The sequence below is a fragment of the Choloepus didactylus genome, chromosome 16 (assembly GCF_015220235.1).
Source record: "Choloepus didactylus isolate mChoDid1 chromosome 16, mChoDid1.pri, whole genome shotgun sequence".
Taxonomy (NCBI): domain Eukaryota; kingdom Metazoa; phylum Chordata; class Mammalia; order Pilosa; family Megalonychidae; genus Choloepus; species Choloepus didactylus.
In genome coordinates, this window is record NC_051322.1 from 46,339,420 (window position 1) to 46,359,489 (window position 20,070).

Genomic DNA, 20,070 nt, shown 5'->3' on the forward strand with positions numbered 1-20,070 from the left:
TTTGGCTGTAGCTGGCATGAAATATTTTTTTCCATCCTTTCACTTTCAATTTCTTTGTGTCCCTGTGTCTAAGATGAGTCTCTTGTATGCAGCATGTTGATGGTTCATTTTTTTTGACCCATTCTGCAAATCTATACCTTTTAATTGGTGAGTTTAATCCATTTACATTCAACGTTATAACCGTGAAGGCATTTCTTGAATCAGCCATCTTATCCTTTGGTTTATGTTTGTCGTATATGTTTTTCCCTCTCTCTGTTAATATCCTTTAATGTACCCATACCGAATCTCTTTAGTACTGAACCTTTCTCCATGTCTCTCTCTCCTTTCTTTGTTTCTCTGTCTGTAGGGCTCCCTTTAGTATCTCCAGTAGGGCAGGCCTCTTGTTAGCAAATTCTCTCAGCATTTGTCTGTGAAAAATTTAAGCTCTCCCTCAAATTCGAAGGAGAGCTTTGCTGGATAAAGTATTCTTGGTTGGAAATTTTTCTCACTCAGAATTTAAAATATGTCGTGCCACTGCCTTCTTGCCTCCATGGTGGCTGCTGAGTAGTCACTACTTAGTCTTAAGCTGTTTCCTTTGTATGTGGTGAATTGCTTTTCTCTTGCTGCTTTCAGAACTTGCTCTTTCTCTTCCGTATTTGACAGTGTGATCAGAATATGTCTCGGAGTGGGTTTATTTGGATTTATTCTATTTGGAGTTCGCTGGGCATTTATGATTTGTGTATTTATGGTGTTTAGAAGATTTGGGAAGTTTTCCCCAACAATTTCTGTGAATACTCTTCCTATACCTTTAGCCTTTTCTTCTCCTTCTGGAACACCAATGAGTCTTATATTTGGACGTTTTATATTATCTATCAAATCCCTGAGATCCATTTCGATTTTTTCAATTTTTTTCCCCATTCTTTCTTCTGTGCTTTCATTTTCCATTATGTCATCTTCTAATGACACTGATTCATTGTTCAACTTCCTCTAGTCTTGTACTATGAGTATCCAGAATCTTTTTAATTTGGTCAACAGTTGCTTTAATTTCCATAAGATCATCTTTTTTTTTATTTAGTCTTGCAGTGTCTTCTTTATGCTCTTCTAGGGTCTTCTTGATGTCCTTTATATCCTGTTCCATGCTCTTCTTGATGTCCTTTATATCCCGTGCCATGTCTCATCGTTCATCTTTAGTTCTTTAATTAGTTGTTCTAAGTACTGTATTTCTTCTGATCTTTTGATTTGGGTACTTGGGCTTGGGTTATCCATATCTTCTGGTTTTTTCATATGCTTTAAAATTTTCTTTTGTTTTTGGCCTCTTGGCATTTGCTTAACTTGGTAGGGTTCTTTTAGGATTTGTAGACCAATTGAAATCCTTATCTCTAATTTGTCAGGTCTACAGCTTCGTGGAGTACACTTTCTGTGACTAACCAGCAGGTGGCATCCGCAAGCCACCTGTTCCCCTCAAGGCAGTTCTCCCCCGCTTTGCCTCTGTGGTGAGTCGGGGAGTAAGTCTTGTGGGGTCCAGTTGGTGTACCAAGCTTGCGTGTATAGTTGGTGTTGCCTGCCCTGTATAAGGGGTGTGTGTCTGGGCGGTCAGGGAGGGGGGCGGCTCTAACAACCAAATCTCCCTGGTGTTCCTGGAGTTTTAAAGCTGCTGCAATAGTCTAATCCTTCAGTTCAGTCCTGCCACAGTTTGTCTCTGCCACTGACCCACAAGTCCTTGGTTTTGGCGTGTGGCCTCTGAGACTTGTGAAGGGGTCCGTCTTCCAGGCCGTGCACCCCCTGGTCCTCTGTTGAGGGATGACTGTGCTATATCACAGGTGAGTGCCGTCCCCCCAGGGTGGTTCTGGGCTGCCGGTCTGTGTAGGGAGGCTCCCAGTCTGCTGAAATGATGTCTGAATGGGGCTTGTTAATTCCCACTGCTCCACCTTCCCAAGTCTGGGACAACCAGCTGAGGGTGCAGGGAAGGCTAATGTCCACGCCCAATTTTGTTGTGTATGCGTGTTATTTGAAGCACTTCTGTCACACTGGGTTGTCTGGGGCAGCTCTGGGCTATGGGGCTGGTGACTGACAGGAGTGTTTCCTGTCCACCAGGATGATGGCTGTGAGAGGATGCCCCCCTTTTCTTGGGAAGTTGTGGTGTTTAGTGAATTTTCTCAGCCACTGGATTATTGCCTTTTGTCTCAGAGCTCTCTTAGTTCTACTCTTGTCTTGACCTGCCCAAATTGCAAGTCTTTGAGGCTTTCTGTATTGGGCTTCTTAGAGTAATTGTTTTAGAAAATGAAAAAAAGATAAAAAGAAGAAAAAAAAAAGGGCCCTCCTGGCAGATCTAATGCATTATTGAAATGCTAAGAGACAAAGCAATTAGGACTATTAAGGAAAGATCCAGGGGGCAGAGAGATCAGTTTTTCTTTGGGTTTTGCAAATAAGCCTGCGGGGCCTGAGCTCTGCCCTTCCCCTTCACCAGAACTTCCCCTTCACCTTCACCAGAACTTTGCCCTTCCCCTTCACCAGAACTTTCACCTTCACCAGAACTTTCACCTTCACCAGAACTTTGCCCTTCCCCTTCACCAGAACTCCAAAAAGCATTCCGTTTTATTTTTGAGTTTGTCTTGCTGTATTTTGCTATGCCTATCTCCTCTCTGCTGGGCTGGCTGCTCTCAGATTCTCTGGTGTCTGTTCTCAGTCTATCTATGGTTGGAGTTTGGATCAGTAGAATGAGTTTGCGATAAGAGCTGCCACTGCAGTTCTCCCTTCTCCTTCCCAGCACTGACAGCCCCTCCTCCCACGGGACTGAGCCTGGCAGGGAGGGGCACGGGTCCCCTGGCCGCAAAAACTTACAGATTTCGCTGATCTCAGCAGTTCCACATTTTCATGAGTGTTGTATGAAGTAAGCCCAAAGTCAGATTGCTCTGCGGTGTCCAGTCCACACAGTTCCTGGCTTTCTACCTACTTCCCTGGAGGAGTAACTAAAACATACACCTCACCAATCCACCATCTTGCCCTGCCTCCGGCAGTTGTCCTTTTAGTGTTTAGTTCAGAGAGAGCAAAACTAAAATCCATCCATGTTATGTATTGCTTCGTATTATGAACCAGATGCAGTCTTTTCTGTGTTTGTAAACAAATTTTGAGGAATCACTATGTTTCCCAAATAAAAAGGCATTTCTAAGGATACGTCTTCAAATGAAGTGTTGGCCTCATCTATGTTCTTTATGTACATTAAAAGTCCAATTTTGGTCCTAGAAGCAGTACAGTGGTTAGATTTCAAAAAGAGTCAAGGAAATAGACATTTTTAATAACATTTATTAGAGTAGATCTTAACATTTATAATTAATCATAATGTTAGTAGAATGGTATTTCCAGTATCCAGATCAAAACATTTTTAAATTTTTGTTCCTTTCTTGTAGGTTTTATTTGCAACTGCTGTTAGACCCTTCATGAAGGATGTTGATGTAGGATCAGTCTAGAACAGTTCATGCCCCTGGGATTTACCATCTTTTATGAACATCTATTTAAAGTTGATTTAGTTTTCAAGCATTCACTCCCAGGACACAGAAACAGGGCCTTTCATTCAGGCAGGGGACATAGAGACGTTTAGCCCCGGCCTCAGGTTCCACATGTCAGAATTAACTACAAATGGGGTTACAGAGGGATACTGACAGGATCAGGTGAGGGTACGTCACCTCACAACTTTAATAGTTAAATATAATTATTCAAATATGCTGAAATCTAAGAACTTTTTTGGGACAGTCCTTCTCCCCCTCCTCCACCTCCTTCTTCTCTACCTTCTTAATGCTCTGAGAGCCTCAGCAATTAGCATTGCATAGGACCCCTTTCGTTTTGGAGCTGCCTTGGTAGGAGAGATCCTGCCCTGGAAATGAGTGTGAGGCGTGAAGCGCCCGTGGGGAGGCGCTCTTCTCCTCGTTCCTCGGAAGACCCTGTGGTCTGAGCCTGTCCCCAGTGAACGCGAGGCAGGAAGGGCAGACTCCTCAGGTGGCGGGTGCCTGGGCAGGCCGCCCCATAAACTGGGTTCGGAACACCAAGAAAACTACCAAATTGTGCTTTTATCCACTGAGATATACATAAAATACAGTGGCATGCCAAGCGCTACATCAGAATCTCACAGAATGTTATTAAAGGCTTGCTTAGAAATCATTTCTACAATGACAAAGTGGGATTTTGTCACACGCATAATCTCTCTCTCTCTCACACACACACACCTGTATACCCATGAACACAAATACATTTGTGACCACTCCATGTACTTACTTATCTTCCAGAAAAACAAACAAACAAAAAAACAAACAAAAATGGTAAAAGAAATATGATATGATTAACAATAACTCCAAGAAAAATTGATTTGGAGCTAAGTGTGTGTGTATTGGGACTAGTGGTATAATGGAGTCAGGTCAAGGATAAATCTGTCTAGAAGAGATTCCTGCACAAGTACTTTATTAACATTGGGGAAATGGCAGATTGTGTAGATAGGACCACAGCAGCAAACAAGCCATCTCTCAACACCACCACATACCTCTCTTTTCTCAATGGATGATTTCTCTTGTACATAAGTGGAGAAAGGATATAACAGAAATCTATGAAAATTGATGGAAAATTCTTCATAAATCCAATCAAATTGAATTTATTGGTCATCTCCATCATTAGTTCTAATGGACTATAAACTCCATGTGAATTATAATATACAATATAGAGACTGAATATGCATAATATATGCCTTTTTTGTGGTTTACTTCTAAATTATTTAAAATAGGTTTACAGATAGTCTGAAAATATGTCTAATCATATAAATAAATCAGGTGAAGGTGTTATTTTCTTCCATAAAATGGATGAATAGGAATCAAATTCATGTGCATGTATACGTGTGTGTGTGGAGTGACAGTGAATGAGAGTTTGCATTATATATATATTTCCTTATTCAAAAACTAATATAAAATATTTTGACAGATTACTTTCTACTTGTTTTGCTTTTTTCTTCCCACAATTCCTCATAGTTTCGACAGTCGGGCTTTAAAAAAATCTGGACACCTTAATTTAATGAACGTTATAATAAAAATCAGAGTTTTACATTTCAAATCCTAGTAAAGTTGAATTTTAATTCTCTGTGTATGGATCATCCATGGCAGGTTATAACTGAAGACTCTTTCCTCCTCTCTCTCAATATTCTCACCATCCCTTTTCCCTGAAATCGATGGGGTAGGCTAAGGAATGCAAACTAATATTAATATTAAATTCAGGCCAAAATATGTTTTAAAATTGGAATCTTGATAGGTGGAATTTTCTCCAATGCTATGCTCCTTCTATAACCCGGATAAGCAAAAGTTGACCCTGTCACCAGAAATGGAATTGACACATATTAACACTGAAGTTAATATTGAATTGTGCAATAAAGGCCATTGTGCACTGGAGAATAGTCTGTGGCATTTATGTCTAATTTACAACTCACTTATTCTTTCTGCTTATTTCATTTCTTTTACCATTGTTAGTGCTATAGTATAATCTAAAGCCTGCATCAGACTCCTTAGCATTGACTGAGTCAGCGCCTGCTTTTATTCCCATTTATAGATCATTAATCTATCAGTTTCACATCAGGAATTATTTCCTTTGAAGAGAGAAATAACTTAGTTTTTGTGAAGTTAGTATTTACAAAACCACTGTGACAATATTACTGATTTCTAACCTGATTCCAGATTCCAGATCATGGTTCTGAACGTAGACATTGTCTATAGGGAGAAAGCTGGGTCTGACAATCACTGTGAGTTGTTGTGGACCTAAATTATCAAAAACGGACATAAAATAAGTAAACGGATGGCCAAATATGCATTTCTAATGTGTCATTTTCTGTGGAAGGGATGATTCACTGCAGTACATATATGTGAATTCTCTTAGATTTTATCTCTTATTCTTTCTTAAAATATTTTGAAAAGCCATAATGAAGAGACTCTCATGCAAAATCCAAAGTACTTTTTGGGGCAAAATTTAAAAGTACACAAGTAAAACTGGATAAAGTTTTGATGGTGCTAGCAGTAAACTTAAGAAACAATGTTGGCAATTTTTAATAATAAGGAAAATTCACTAGATTATCTGTATGCTTTTATTATTTTTTTTCTAAAAGAAGTGCAGAAATATAAACAGAAACACATCCAGGTGTGGTTGATTTCTTTTCCCCACATCACATTATTAGCCATTAGGAGACATACAATCAAGTTGGATAGATATTTCTTGAAATGATGCATGGTATGCAGTGCATGCTTTCATTGTGCTTCCTGCCATTATGGAATAATGCGTCTTATTTGGAAATGCAATGATCGTTTCTGTTAAATCATGTTCAGTCAACTTACATAATAACATTCATATTTTGTGAATCATTTCAGATTTCAGAGAGCTATGCCTTCCTACCAAGAGAAGCGGTGACACGATTTCTAATGAGCTGCTCAGAGTGCCAGAAAAGAATGCATTTAAACCCAGATGGAACAGATCATAAAGGTAGCTGCAGTGTCAAACAGTGAGATTTAAAGCAATTTTATTTATAATGCCAATTTATATCTCACATTTTTATGAAAACGTGAAAGACTGAAACATTACAACAAGTCATATCATTTCCTTTATTCAAGCAGGAGGTTGTGAATTTTGATTATCCACTTGCAAAGAAGTGTAGTGTCCATTCTGAGAAAAGATAGTTTCAGCTGTGACAAATAACTTTTTTTCCTATGATAATATTTTGATTTTCATTTGCTGTGTGTATTTCATGGTATTTTAGATATAGTCCTCAAGAAAATTGATGTTCTATTGAAGTCCTTCAAAGCCACCAATTCATTGTTTCTAAAATTTATGAATAATATGGAGTGCATTTGCCGAAAATGTTTGCATAAAATTTATAATGATTTGGCTTTAGTTTTTATTAACAATTATCTAGATAATTTTCCTAATCTATGACTTGCTCTCTGAGATTAAATTAATCTCAGATACATTTAGTTTGGTTCAGTCCCATGTATTGTAGGATGCACACAACGTTTGGGGGGCAGTGGAGCAAATTTCCTTTTGCACTCAGGAAGCATGTACAGAATGTAATTCTGTAGCAAAAGAGAAAAATAGAACTAATGATATATGATAACTATACAATCTTTATTCATTGTTACTCAAGATATTACAAAGCTCTCGTATAACTTGGTAGAACCTTACCAGTTATTTTTTCTACAATCCATCACACTGCTGCCTTGTTCTTAAGCTTGGTGTCTAGAACCCTATTTCAATTTGTACAGATTGAATCATTCTGAAATTGGAGGTAGAATGCAGTATCTCTTTTGTTACCCATTAAATGTGTTTCATTACAGATAATGGGAAGCCTCCCACTCTGGTGACCAGCATGATTGACTACAACATGCCAATCACCATGGCATACATGAAGCACATGAAACTTCAGCTGCTGAACTCACAGCAAGATGAGGTAAAACGAAAATGCTTATGTTTGTATCACTTACAAACTGCAATGACGTTTGATAACCACGACTTTTATATTAAGCATGATGGCATTTTGAAGATGGTAATTATTTTTTAATGAATGAATGCGATCGGGATCACTCATGGGGGGAAAGCAGGCAGAGGTTTAGGTTTCCAGTCCTATATATGGAGCCCCTATCTTAATACTCCTTCCTTAGTGCTACACGGGCATCTGGTCACTCCCAAGAAAGAATCATTTTCTTTAGTAGAACAGACTATGCCAGCCTTAGTAAAGTGCTAGAAAGTTCAGGGGGAGAAGAAAAAGAGATCAGAGGAAAGTATTCCAAATAAGTGAGCATTCAAGGAAATTTAAGGCTATTTTGTAAAAAAATCAATAGTGTAATCATTTCTCTGCCATCCAAACTCCTACATATATTTTAAAGTTCTTTTTTTTATTTAACCACTATTCTATGTATTTGTTTTTCTATTTCTCTGCATTTACTAGAGACAATTTGAGGTGATTTTTCTTGGAGGTGTTTTGATATTTCAAATTATTGCTTTTAATTTGTATCATGAAAATCTAGCGATGGGCTGGCAAGTGTTAGACATTAGCTACATATTTGTTGAATGTTTTTCTCTAGGATTTTAGTTGTCTCCCTATTTTGGTTGAAGTATCTTAAAAGCAGTGATTAAGTTATGTATGTGCTCTATTTATCTATCACTGTGGGGGGAAAGTAGGTAGAGTTTTCCAGTCCTGTATATGTCCCCAAAAGACATGTGACAATGGCAGGTATACAACAGGAGTTTAGTAATGCCTGCTTAACTGGTTACTAGCCATTAATTAATAGAAAAAGTCAGATTAACTGTATTGGGAATAGTTTCTTAGGCTATTAAATTATCTAAATTTCTCTAGAACAGGAACTGTGGGTAAATAATGTATTTTTCAAATATGGCATTAATTGATAAATCATTAAATTATTTTAGAATTACTTTGTTGAACTAACTTTATTCATAAAATTCAAAGCAATTTTTTTTTGTTTTCCTCTGTATTTGAGCAGATTCAGTTTCAAAACTGCATTCATAAAATTTTTGACTTCAGTAGATTTTATTAAGGCTATACTCCTCTAAGAAGATCTGTGCCAGTTCAATGACAATATCATATTGTATATTTTTTCTAGATGGCCATATATAAAAAATGATTAAATAAGTAGTAATAAAATCAATGGGTTAAAGACCATCAAAGACAATTGAGAAAATATTAATGTCTGTTCATCCCTGGGATTGAAAGAAAATATTATTTCCATGATTCATTACAAAAATTAAAAAACTCATAAACTAATTAGAGCTGTCAAATTATTTGTAGCAAGCTCTGTTAGATGTTGATATGTTTAGTTCTAAGCCAAAAAGTAGGAAGATCAACTTTGTGCCAATAATACAGCCTACATATGCTGAGTCCTTCTGGCTTCTAAAAAATCATAAGTATTTAAGGCAGAAGAAATAGCTCCTTTTAAATTTATGACTGGATTAACAAAATTATTCTTGTCTTATTTTGAAAATGCTAAATTGGATGTACATTGTGTTAAAAACATTCAGATAAATGACTAGATAGATTATTTATAAAATTTTAGATATGATTTTTGAAAGGGAGGAAAGAGGTTAAGTAAGGTAAGTCACACTGAAAGGGAATTCAAGTGAATTATTCCTTTGTGATAAATTATATTTAAATTTTAATAAACATTCAGTTAATTCAACAAATATTTATTGAGTGCCTTCTAAAATCATGGCACTCTTGTAGTTTCTAGAGATAAGCAGTGAACAAATTGTCAAAAATCCTGTCTTTTTGAAGCTTATATTCTATTGGGGGAACAGATAATAAAGAAAATAATTAAAATTATGTATGTCTAAGAAGATGCTAAATGTTATTAAGAGAAATAAAGGAGGCAGGGAATGGGAATTCCTTTAGGATTGGGTATCACAAAGTTTAATACCTACATTGAGAGGGTATTATTTGAGCAGAATTGAAGGGAATAAAGGAGCAAACTGTGCATATATTAAGTGGATATAGTGCAAAGTGTCCAAGGCAGGAGCATGCTCAGCAGGCTGTAGGAAAGAACAGACAGGTGGTCAATGCGGTTGGGGCAGAATGAACACAGGTGAGGATAAGAAGATAGAATTTAGAGAGATACTTGGCAAACTAGGTCATATAGGGCCTTATAGGCTTTTACTCTGAATGCAATGGGGAGGCATTAGGGGGTTCTGAGCAGAGAAGTCATATGATCTGATTTATTTTTTTAACAGAATTACACTGGCTTCTCTTGAGAATAAACTGAAGGAGGGACTATTGGAAGCAAGAGCAGTAGGAGTTTATTGCAGTGGTCAGTGTGGGTGAAGAGTTAACAGAACACTTTTTCCCTTTGGCATGAGAATTTGACCTTTGGTTAACTTTCTAGCCTTGTTCTCCTTATACCTGATAAAACTGAAATGACCACTATGTTACTTACTAGGCAACATCGCTAACGGCAAAAATGGTCCTAGTTGGTAAACTGTATCTGAATTCAGGGAACTATAAATACCTGATTAGAATCTTTAGGCTTTCCTGAGTCTGTTGATTCTTATAATTGGATGCCCCTTGTGGATTTAGAAGCTTTAACTGTGAATTTATAAGACATGTTGGCACTTTTGGGGCATGCACCTTCTTTGCCAGTTCCTACCCTGTCTAATGTGATTCTTGTTCTCTCACACATGAACTATACTACAAGGGGAGCTAAAGAAAATAGCTCTGGTTGGACGTGTGTATGGTTGCACTTTCATTGCAAGAGCTCCCATAGAAGAGAAATACTTGATACTGCCCTGATGGCAAACATTTTCTTGTACTGTTTCTTTCTAGATGAATCTGATGCCAAGGTTGGCCTTTGATAGTATATTGAGTACACGTTTTAATTTTATCTGATAAATGCCCCCAGTAGGTATTGCAAGTATAGGAAAAAAGAAAAAAATAGAAGGCTTTCAGTTTCTTATTGCTGTGTACCACCCCTTAAAACTTAGTGACAACACAAGACTGCTTAATCATTTCTCATTTTTCTGTGGGTTAGGAATTTAGGCAGGGCTCAGCTGTGGATTTCTTTTGTTACTCTTGGCTTCAGCTAGGACCACTTACTCTGTTACATTCAGCTGGACTGGGCTGGGTGGTCTGAAAAAGCTTGATATATATCTGGCTCCTTGATGCTGCCTCATATGACCTCTCTCTCTCCATGTGGCTTGCATGGGCTCCCTTATGGTGTGGTGAAACATAGAGTTTCTTCTTATATGGCAGCTGGTTTCCAAGAGACAGGAAACAGAAGTTTCCAGGTCATTTTAAAGCTTAAGCCCGGGATTTACACATCAATTCTGCCACATTCTATTGGTCAAAGCAACTAACAAGTTGGTGTAGTTTCAAGGGAAGAAGTAGATCCTGCCTTTTGGTCTAAGGAATGGCATACACGTATGGAGAGAGAAGGAATTGATGGCAGGCATCTTTGGAGACTGTCTGCCATTGCGGCCAATAATAGTGAAAAAAATAATCAACCTCACTGTATTAGTCAAAACAAAATTTAGTTATTTGGGGATTACCACATTGAGAAAGATATTACAAAATACAGTATAAGATTATGCTGTTGGTGAGAGTTTAAATTGGAACAAACTTTCTGGGGGAGTTTGGCAGTGTATATTGAAAACTGTTAAAAGATGTTTGCATGTTTTGACTCTAGAAATTCATACTAAATAATGTGAAGCATGAAACAATTTGTGTGTTAGGATGTTCATTGCACTGTTAATAGTGAATGATTGGAATTACTTTAAAGATCTAACAATGAGAGATTGTCTAATCTGCACTGTTCAGTATGGTAGCCACTAGCCATGTTGTTGATTAAATTAACCCTAATTTAATTGAAAAGTAATTAAAATTACATAAAACTAAAAATGTATTTCTTCAGTCACAGTAGCCATATTTCAGGTACTCAATAGCAATGGTTGGTTAGTGGTCACCTTATTCAACAGAGAAGACTATAGAGAAATCCCATCATTGCAGAACATTTTCTTGAACAGCTCTGGATGAATAACCAACATTAGAAACACTTGTGGAGCTTATTGAAATGCATGTTGCAGGACCCCAACCAAAAGATTCTAATTCTAGGTTCAGTGTGGGACCTGGAAATCTGCATTTTTAACAAGATCTATGCTCATCCACATTAAAGTTTGAGGCGGGGTGTTTCACACGAATGCTAATAGTATAGGCTTTAAGTTGACTCGAACAACTTAAGTGGTAAGTGGAAAAGAGAAGTGAAAGATGAGGTTGAAGGGAGTGGCTTTTGGGCAGTCCTAAGGAAAACCCTAAATTCTTTACTAAGTAGCTTACACATTACTTGGTAGACATTGGATATGACACCAGCTTTTTGAGTAGAGAAGTGACATATTCAGAAACGGGAAGATTAATTTTGGGGAAGAAATTGGAGGTGAGCAGACTAAGTGACTATTATTACATAGTTTAGGAAATGGAAACATAAGATCTTGAACTAATCAGTGCATGGTAGAGACTCTTTAGAGATAAAATCTGCAACTTGGAAATTGAAATGAAACATACATTAGCTCAAGGGTCTAAGTTTCAAACAAATCCTCAAAACAGAAATAAAAGCTTGAGTAAAGTTTTTTTTTTTCTTTAAGTGTAACAGTAAGTGCCATTTTTAAAGGGAAATAATGGGAAGAAAATTATTATAGTAAAATATTCTAATTTTTAAAATTGTTTCAAGGAGGCAGAATTACTATGGTGGTTAGCAGTGGCTTTCATTATCATGCGATTTTAGTCACATAAGGAATAAGCTGACATTGCATGGTGTGGAGACTAGTCATAAAAAAACAAAATGGATTATCATATGGAAGGATTTAGATGGATGGTCTAAAGATGATCATGAATAAAATAACTATTTAATATTTCATCAGTTATGTTTCACCCTTAGAAACCTTCAGTAATCTTCCTTGTATGATTAAAATTATCTCTACATTGATAAAAAGCACATCTTACATTTTATATACCTTTGCTGCCTTTTATTTTAAAAGATATTTTAGTCAGTTAATAATTGGAAAAGAACTTGATAAACTAATAAGGAGTAGAATTATAAAAAGTGAATCATTTCATAGGGAATCATGATGGAAAATATTTTAAATGAAGTCACAATTGTTATGCCACCTATAATGATAAGTACTTTAAAATGGAGATAGTCCAAGTAACAAAAATACAGAACAGCTATGCTTAGAGTTTAACCATTTTAATCTCTTGTCCAAATTTCTTAAAAAGGTTGCTGACAGGAGTGTCATTTGGTGGTGATGAAGTGTGTATTGATTATCCATAATATGCTCTGGCAGTTTGTAAAACCATTTTCACAAAATAGGGAAACTTTTGTGACTCTTAGTATCTTACTTTAAACATACACATTTATATACATATATTCTCATATACACATAACATTTTACCCAGACATATATCTCAGACACTATAGTGTACATATATGCCATGGAAACAATATTTAAATAGATTACATATAGTTTGCTATATGTGGTATACATAATCACTTATAAATATTTTGTTTATATAGAGTGCACTGCTACTTTATAAACATGTTGATCATTTTTTTATGATTGTATTTTTATTTAAAATGTAATGCAAAATAAAAATGTAGTATTAATTATATACACCAAGTAACAAGAGCAAAAAGTAATATTGTACTTGCTGTGTACCTGACCTTGTTCTAACAATGCTAAATATGTTATACCCCCTCAATCCTCACATAACCCTATGAGGTTGGTATTATTATTCTCATTTTATTTCCATTTTATAGATGAGGGAATTGAAGCACAAAAAGGTGAGGAAACTTGCTCAAGTTAATATATCTGGACACAGGCAAACTGACTAAAATACTGTCAATATCACAGATACTATAAATAGCATACACAATGTGTATCCCTATTCTCTAGATATGCATATATATATGTATATATATGCAGTATCCACCAATAATACTGAAGTGCAACTTGAATTCTCTTTTCAAAAATATGTGTTTCTAGTCCAAATGCTTCGGATTTTCTTGGAAATTAGATTGGAGAAAACATATATACTAGGAGAGAGGGCATGCCACCAGGAAAAGTCTATCTGGCTGTTTGCCTAGAGACCTCACAGGGTGACATTTCCTTGCTGAATTAATGAAGAGCCAGAGCTACCCAGTATACCCAGAGGTGGTCAGACTTTTGGTAAAGGAAGGACAGCAAAATTACTTGGGCCCCAATTACTGATCAGAGTGTCAGTTTGTTAGTCTACAAGGGTAAATGCCTTTTCAGGGACAATAGCGATCTCTTTGTGGATACCAAGATGTCATTTATGAAGCCAAGATTTCTCTTCCTTTGCAAAGGAGTATTTTCCTAAGCTTGGGTGACTCATGAATCCCAGTCCTGGTAGAGGACAGTGGGAGAAACCATTTAACTACTCTGTGCTTCAATTTCCTCATCTGTAAAACTGAGTTAATGCTAGTACCTAATTCACAGGTTGTGGTGAAGTTTAATTGAAGAAATAAAGATAAAAAACAGTGTCTGCAACATAAATAGTAGCACTGCTGCTGCTGCTATTTGTTACATTAATGCTAGACTCTCAGATAAAACATTTGCAAATTAAAGGCAAATGTGGTGATTTCAATTAAAAAGTTTCAATACTTCACAAAGATTTCTTAGACTTCCCTGGCTACTAAGTATACCATTTGTCTGAAAATCAGTGAAATATCACTTCAATGAAATGACTGCAGCAATATCCTAGATTAGGTTTCTGTTAACATTTGATAAGTTTTGGTGAATTGGCCATTTGGCAAACTGACCTTTTGGTGACCTAGCTAGCCATTTGGTGAACTGACTTCTGGAACATGGATCTTGCACATATTTGCCTAGATTCTCGTTTTATAATTGCAGTGCAATTTGCATTCACTTGTAAGGAAAGAAAGTGTGTTCTATGCTGAAAATACCTTGCTTTCCTACAAATGTGGACTTTGAATCTAGATATCTAAGTTTGTCTATTATTACAATCTGTCCTATTTGCTAATGCAAAATTTTTAGTTAAGGTTTCCTTACTGCTTTATAAGATTTCTTCTTGTAAGATGTTATTAGGTCGTATATTTTTAATCAAAACATGTATTTCTCTTTATGTTATGTTTTATGATTGACTCCTTTAGAAGTATTTTATTAATTAAAAAATCCATTCTTTCACTTTTCAGGCTAATTCCCAAACCACATTCTCTCTAAACACAATATGTTACTTATTAAATCTGCCTGTAAATAGATACTTTATTTTTGTATCTCCACAAGTTTGAAATTCCTTGAAAGAAGAAATTATTCCATCATTTGTTATTTCAAGCATCTACCCCTATGTAGTATATTTTACTGAGTTCTGTAAATTTTACTACCTGCTTAAACTCTCACTGACACTATAGATAAAATGGTCATTATATGAATGTATTTATTTTATGATGCTTGATGATATTTTAAAAACATTTTCAGGATGAAAGTTCAATAGAAAGTGATGAATTTGATATGAGTGATTCAACACGGATGTCAGCTGTGAACTCAGATCTTAGCTCCAATCTTGAGGAAAGAATGCAAAGCCCCCAGACGCTTCATGGCCAGCAAGATGGTAAGCCTTTCTAATAGAAACAAACCAGCCAACAAAAACAAAAAACCAGTCAGAATCCATTAAAACAACCACTACCTATTACTCTTGTGTTAATGTTGTATTTCTCTGTTTCTATGGGAACTAATTTCTGTGTATCCACTTCATTATTTTTGGATTCAAGTAGTTTATTCAAAACTAGGTTGTCAGACTGATTTATAAACAGAAATCAGTTATAAACTCTAAGCACATCAATGTTTTGCTCCATGTTCTTAAATTATGGGCTATACCAATGGGTTTCTGTGATGTTTTTCAGCTTTGGTTTCTCGAGTCTTCACTCTTCTAAGTTAATTTGGGTGTTTTTCTTTTCCCTGAAAGACAAAGCTGCAACTAAAAAGGGGGTGTAAAAGGACAATTCAACCTGAGTGATTGTGCTGGGTAAGCGAATATTTTGCTGGGATTTTATTTATTCAGCTGTAAAGGAAACAGAGAGCCTTCTCTCTTATTATTGGGTCCATCAAAGATTCCTGAAACACCGCTGTTCTTGATGGGAATAAAACTGGATATGTAAAGAAAATAGAAGTGGTAGTTAGCACTTCAGTCCTGTTTTCAAAGACATTTTAAATCATTCCTTGTAGATATTTTTCTCTGTAAGTATTAAATTATGTAGGCAAGTAAATGTACTTTATTTGGGTAATTATGGATGAAATTGAAGGGTTATAAATAGAAGGAAGTTTGCCAATTTCATAAAGATTAGTTGATTATTGCTATAATTAAGTTTTCATGAAATTTTTGAAACTATAGTGTTATGCTTGCATCTGTATATAGGGAAAAATCTTTCCTTGCTTTCTCTGACACTTGCTATTAAAAATTGGATACAAAAGTTTGCTGCATTTCTGGCTGCTATTCATGTTCTTTTTATGTTGACAAGGCTTAGGAAATCCCCAGTTTTAAACATACAGGAAATCCAAAAAGAGGGAACTTTCCTTTTTCTCATTTTAAATAAGTTCAAAATATTTCAGTGTCTTTATTGTACAAATTATGAGGAGAATTCATTGATCGTTGGTGATTTTTAAATGATATCTTTACTCACTACAAAGTAAAACAGCCATTGCAGTAGGCAGGAAGTTTAGTTATATTGTATGAACAAAGTTTCTAGTTTAGATATAAATTATAAATTATATCATTTCTTTTTAAAATATGAATAGACATCCTCAGATTTTGATTTCTTTTTTTTGGAATGGAGCTCGTACAGTACCAGGATCATAGAGTAACCAAAATATTCTTAATAATATATATCACTTCATTTATTTGTTTATGTATTTCACATGTTTACACCATCATCTTTTTAGGTCACCATATTGGAGACTATAAATAGCTAAGGAGTGTTTTCCTCTATGCAAAGTCATGGTTTTCTTGATGGGAGTTGCCAGTTGTGGATCTTTGGCTAGGGCATAGCCGATGTGATGAGCAATCTGTGTTGATTTGAATAAAATGCAGTAGAATAACTTCAAATATTACATACTTTGGGTGAGGAGAAGCACTGTCTCATAATATCTTGATGGTACTTCAAGGTAAGGAGATACCTAGTTTTCTCTGCTAGACTAAGGAAGAACTTGTCAGGTTTCACATGGATATATTGGAATCAGTCTCCAATCCTCCCTTCTGACCTCCCCCTCTTCCAGTTGATTAGGCCTTTGTCACCCCTATCTAACATTAAAATAGGCTCCTAAGTGCTATTACTTTATTTAGTGAGTTGTTTTACCTGATGCCACAACTTTCATTTGTACCTCCTGCTTAAAATCCTTCGAATGATTCACTGTTATCTACACTGTGGCTTCTGTAGGATACAAGCCAAATTTCCAAGTACAACTGTTACAGTCATAACATCCATACTTGTTGAGGGAAGTTGAGGGGTGGGGACTTGTGGTCCAGCCCTAAACTAAGCACAGCACACTGCCCTGGGTCATGAGATGGGAGGAAACATTCACTGGGGTTGTGGAATGGACACTTCCTTAGACTTAAGACATGACTTCTGAGAGAAAACACATCTCTATCCCTTGTTGTGGGTAAGAAGATATGTAGCTTAAAAAGTTGTTTATGGATACATTATAACTGCAAGGGACTGTCAGCCTAACCATGAATGTAGGACCAGATAAAGTATTTGTGAAGCCCAGAACAAAAATGAAATGTGGAGCTCCCTATTCAAAAAGGAGGAAAAAGTTGCTGTTAAAGGTACTAAAATGTTTTCCCTTTCGTCCATGATCTCTCTCTGTCAATTTGTCATGGTGTTTTAAATTTGCCATTTAATGTCATTCCAAATTAGAAAAATAGAATTTCACCATTCATCTATATATTATGCAATGCCAGTTTTAAATCAAATATAAGAGCATTTAACTTGTATCTGAAATCTGCAAAATTACATAATTTATATTTAATGGTGTTTACATGCATTTGTATTTCTTTCTTACCAGAACAGTGGAAACACTGCACAAACTAACTCAACTTTTTTTATTTTACTTCTTGATACACACACACTCATTCAACCAAAACTCCCCAACCTTAGCAAGGACTGAAAAGAAACAGAAATCTGGGTTGCTTAGTCTTTCCCTTTCCTTCTATGTTATCAATTTTAGTGTGATTGATTAATATAAGAAATGAAATGAAAAAGAGGATATGATAGGGTTCTTAGGTTATTTGTGTTTCTTTAAACACCACTGTGTCCTTTCTTCATTCAAGTCAAGCTCTGGTTCAAATCAAAAGCATTGCTTCTTGGAGTTGTTGGCAAATACTGACACAGTTGTAGATGTTACTCATTTATCTTTTGTCTCATTAAACTCCCATGCATTATGAATCCCCTGGAATTCTGTGTTCAATGCTATATGTGAATGGGGTGGCAAGAAATGGGGGCGTACATATTGAGCATATCTCCTCTGCGGATGTACATCTTCCCTATTTCCACCAGACTTCACTTACAAAACACAAGTTCAAAGATAAAATTATTAAAATTTTTAAGATGGCAACAGAAGAGCATTAACCAAGCAAGGGACCTTACTGCATAGATCACTTGCCCATGAAGTTGGTCTTGTATGAATCCGATATCCGGAAAGATAAGTATGGAGATAGTAACCAATGTTTTGTGTTCTTACTCTGTGCCAGCTACTGTGCTATGGACTTTATATGAAATTCTCACCACAAAACAAGTGAAATGTACTTTTACTTCCAATTTCCATATGGGGGAATAAACCACAAAGAGAATTAGTAATATAAAGATTTCCAGCTAATATGTGGCAGAGCCAGTGTTTGAATCCAAGAAATTTGATTCCAGAGCCCATTTCAGATCAAAAGAACAGAAGATTATGTAATACCTGGTGGATTTAATAAGGTGAATATTTGACACCGTCCCCCTTCTTCATTTCCTTTCCTAGATTGAAACTCTACCCTTAAGTTAGAGTAACTGCTCACAGTTTTAAACTTTACATATAAATGTATATTTTTGTTTTGGGTGTTTTAGAATTTTCTGTTACCATAAGAGATGTATGTGGTCTTTTGGAACTTGCCTTTTAAAAATTTTTTGTCTTTGTATTCTTACTCATCTGTCCATACAGTGGATAAAGGAAGTGTCAGTCGCAGGGTTTTCACAATTACACAGTCACACCTTAGGATCTATATAGTTATACAGTCAGCTTCAAGAATCAAGGCTACCGGATTACAGTTCAACAGTTTCAGGTATGTTCTTCTAGCTATTCTAATACATTAAAAACTACAAAGGGATGTCTATATAATGCAAAAGAATAACTTCCAGAATGACTTCTCAGCTCAATTTGAGACCTCTCAGCCACTACATCTCTATTTTGTTTCATTTTTCTTCCCCCTTTTGGTTCAAGAAGTCTTTCTCAATCGCGTGATGGCAGGGCCAGGCTCATCCCCAGGAGTCATTGCCAGGGAGACTTACACCCCTGGGAGTCATGTCCCACATAATTGGGAGGGCCGTGAGTTTACCGGCAGAGTTGGCTTAGAGAGAAAGGCCACATCTGGGCAAGAGAAGAAGTTCTCTGGGGGTGACTCTTAGGCATAATTATATGTAGTCTTAGCTTCTCCTTTGCAGGAATACATTTCAATAAGGGCAAGCCCCAAGATTGAGGGCTTGGCCTATTAAATTAGTAGTCACCAATGCTTGTGAGAATATCAGAAATTCCCCAGGTGGGGAGGTTTAATATTTCCACATTTTCCCCCAGTCCCTCAAGGGGGCTTTGCAAATACTTTTTTTATTCTCTGCCCAAATTACTCTGGGATGTATCAGGGCATCGCACTGACTGGTACAAACCAATAAGATCTTACTCCCTATTCAAGGTTCCATGTAATTATGGTGTTCAAATAAATTGATAATACAAGTTAGATAGAGTGCTACAGAAAATACTAATTTTGCACCAAATAAACATCTCTTCCTTTGATCTCACACACAAGTTGAAGTTTTAAAACACTGTCAATATCGTCCTTTACCCTTTAGTCCTAACTAGAGCAGCTTTCACTCATATCTGTAATTGAAGTCTGGTCTCGTTTTCAGCTTTTTAAACAGTTGCTGTTTGGGTAATGTTGACTTTCATAGCTATAGAACTCTAGCACTAAATCTCAGGTGTCACACAGATAACCAAATTTCCAGGGAATGACCAGGTTATGCACAAAGAGCCCAACATCTCAGAATTTAGAAAAACCCATAACAACCCAGGAATAGATGTGACTGCTTGAAGAACTTAAATTCTAAGAGCCTTTACCATAAGCCTTCCCCTGATAACCTATACCCCTCAGGTTCAATTCTCAGAGTTTGTGCATTATATTTAGTCCATATTATTGAGGCATTATAATATTAGTCTTTTTGTTTCTGGCTTATTTCCCTCAATATACTGAATGTGAGTAGGGTTGGAATAGGAAGGTTAGGGGAATGTATGACAACCAGA

General features: G+C 36.2%; 1 protein-coding gene across 8 annotated transcripts in view; it reads left to right on the forward strand.

Annotated features, from left to right (window-relative positions):
- NOL4 (nucleolar protein 4) overlaps positions 1-20,070 on the forward strand; it is a 422,358-nt gene that overhangs the window by 124,246 nt on the left and 278,042 nt on the right. For all 8 annotated transcript variants that reach the window (XM_037806264.1, XM_037806258.1, XM_037806256.1 and 5 more), the window contains 3 exons: positions 6,369-6,480; positions 7,329-7,441; positions 15,004-15,136. In XM_037806264.1, the coding sequence (XP_037662192.1) occupies positions 6,369-6,480; positions 7,329-7,441; positions 15,004-15,136 (358 nt within the window). The remainder of the gene's footprint in view (positions 1-6,368; positions 6,481-7,328; positions 7,442-15,003; positions 15,137-20,070) is intronic.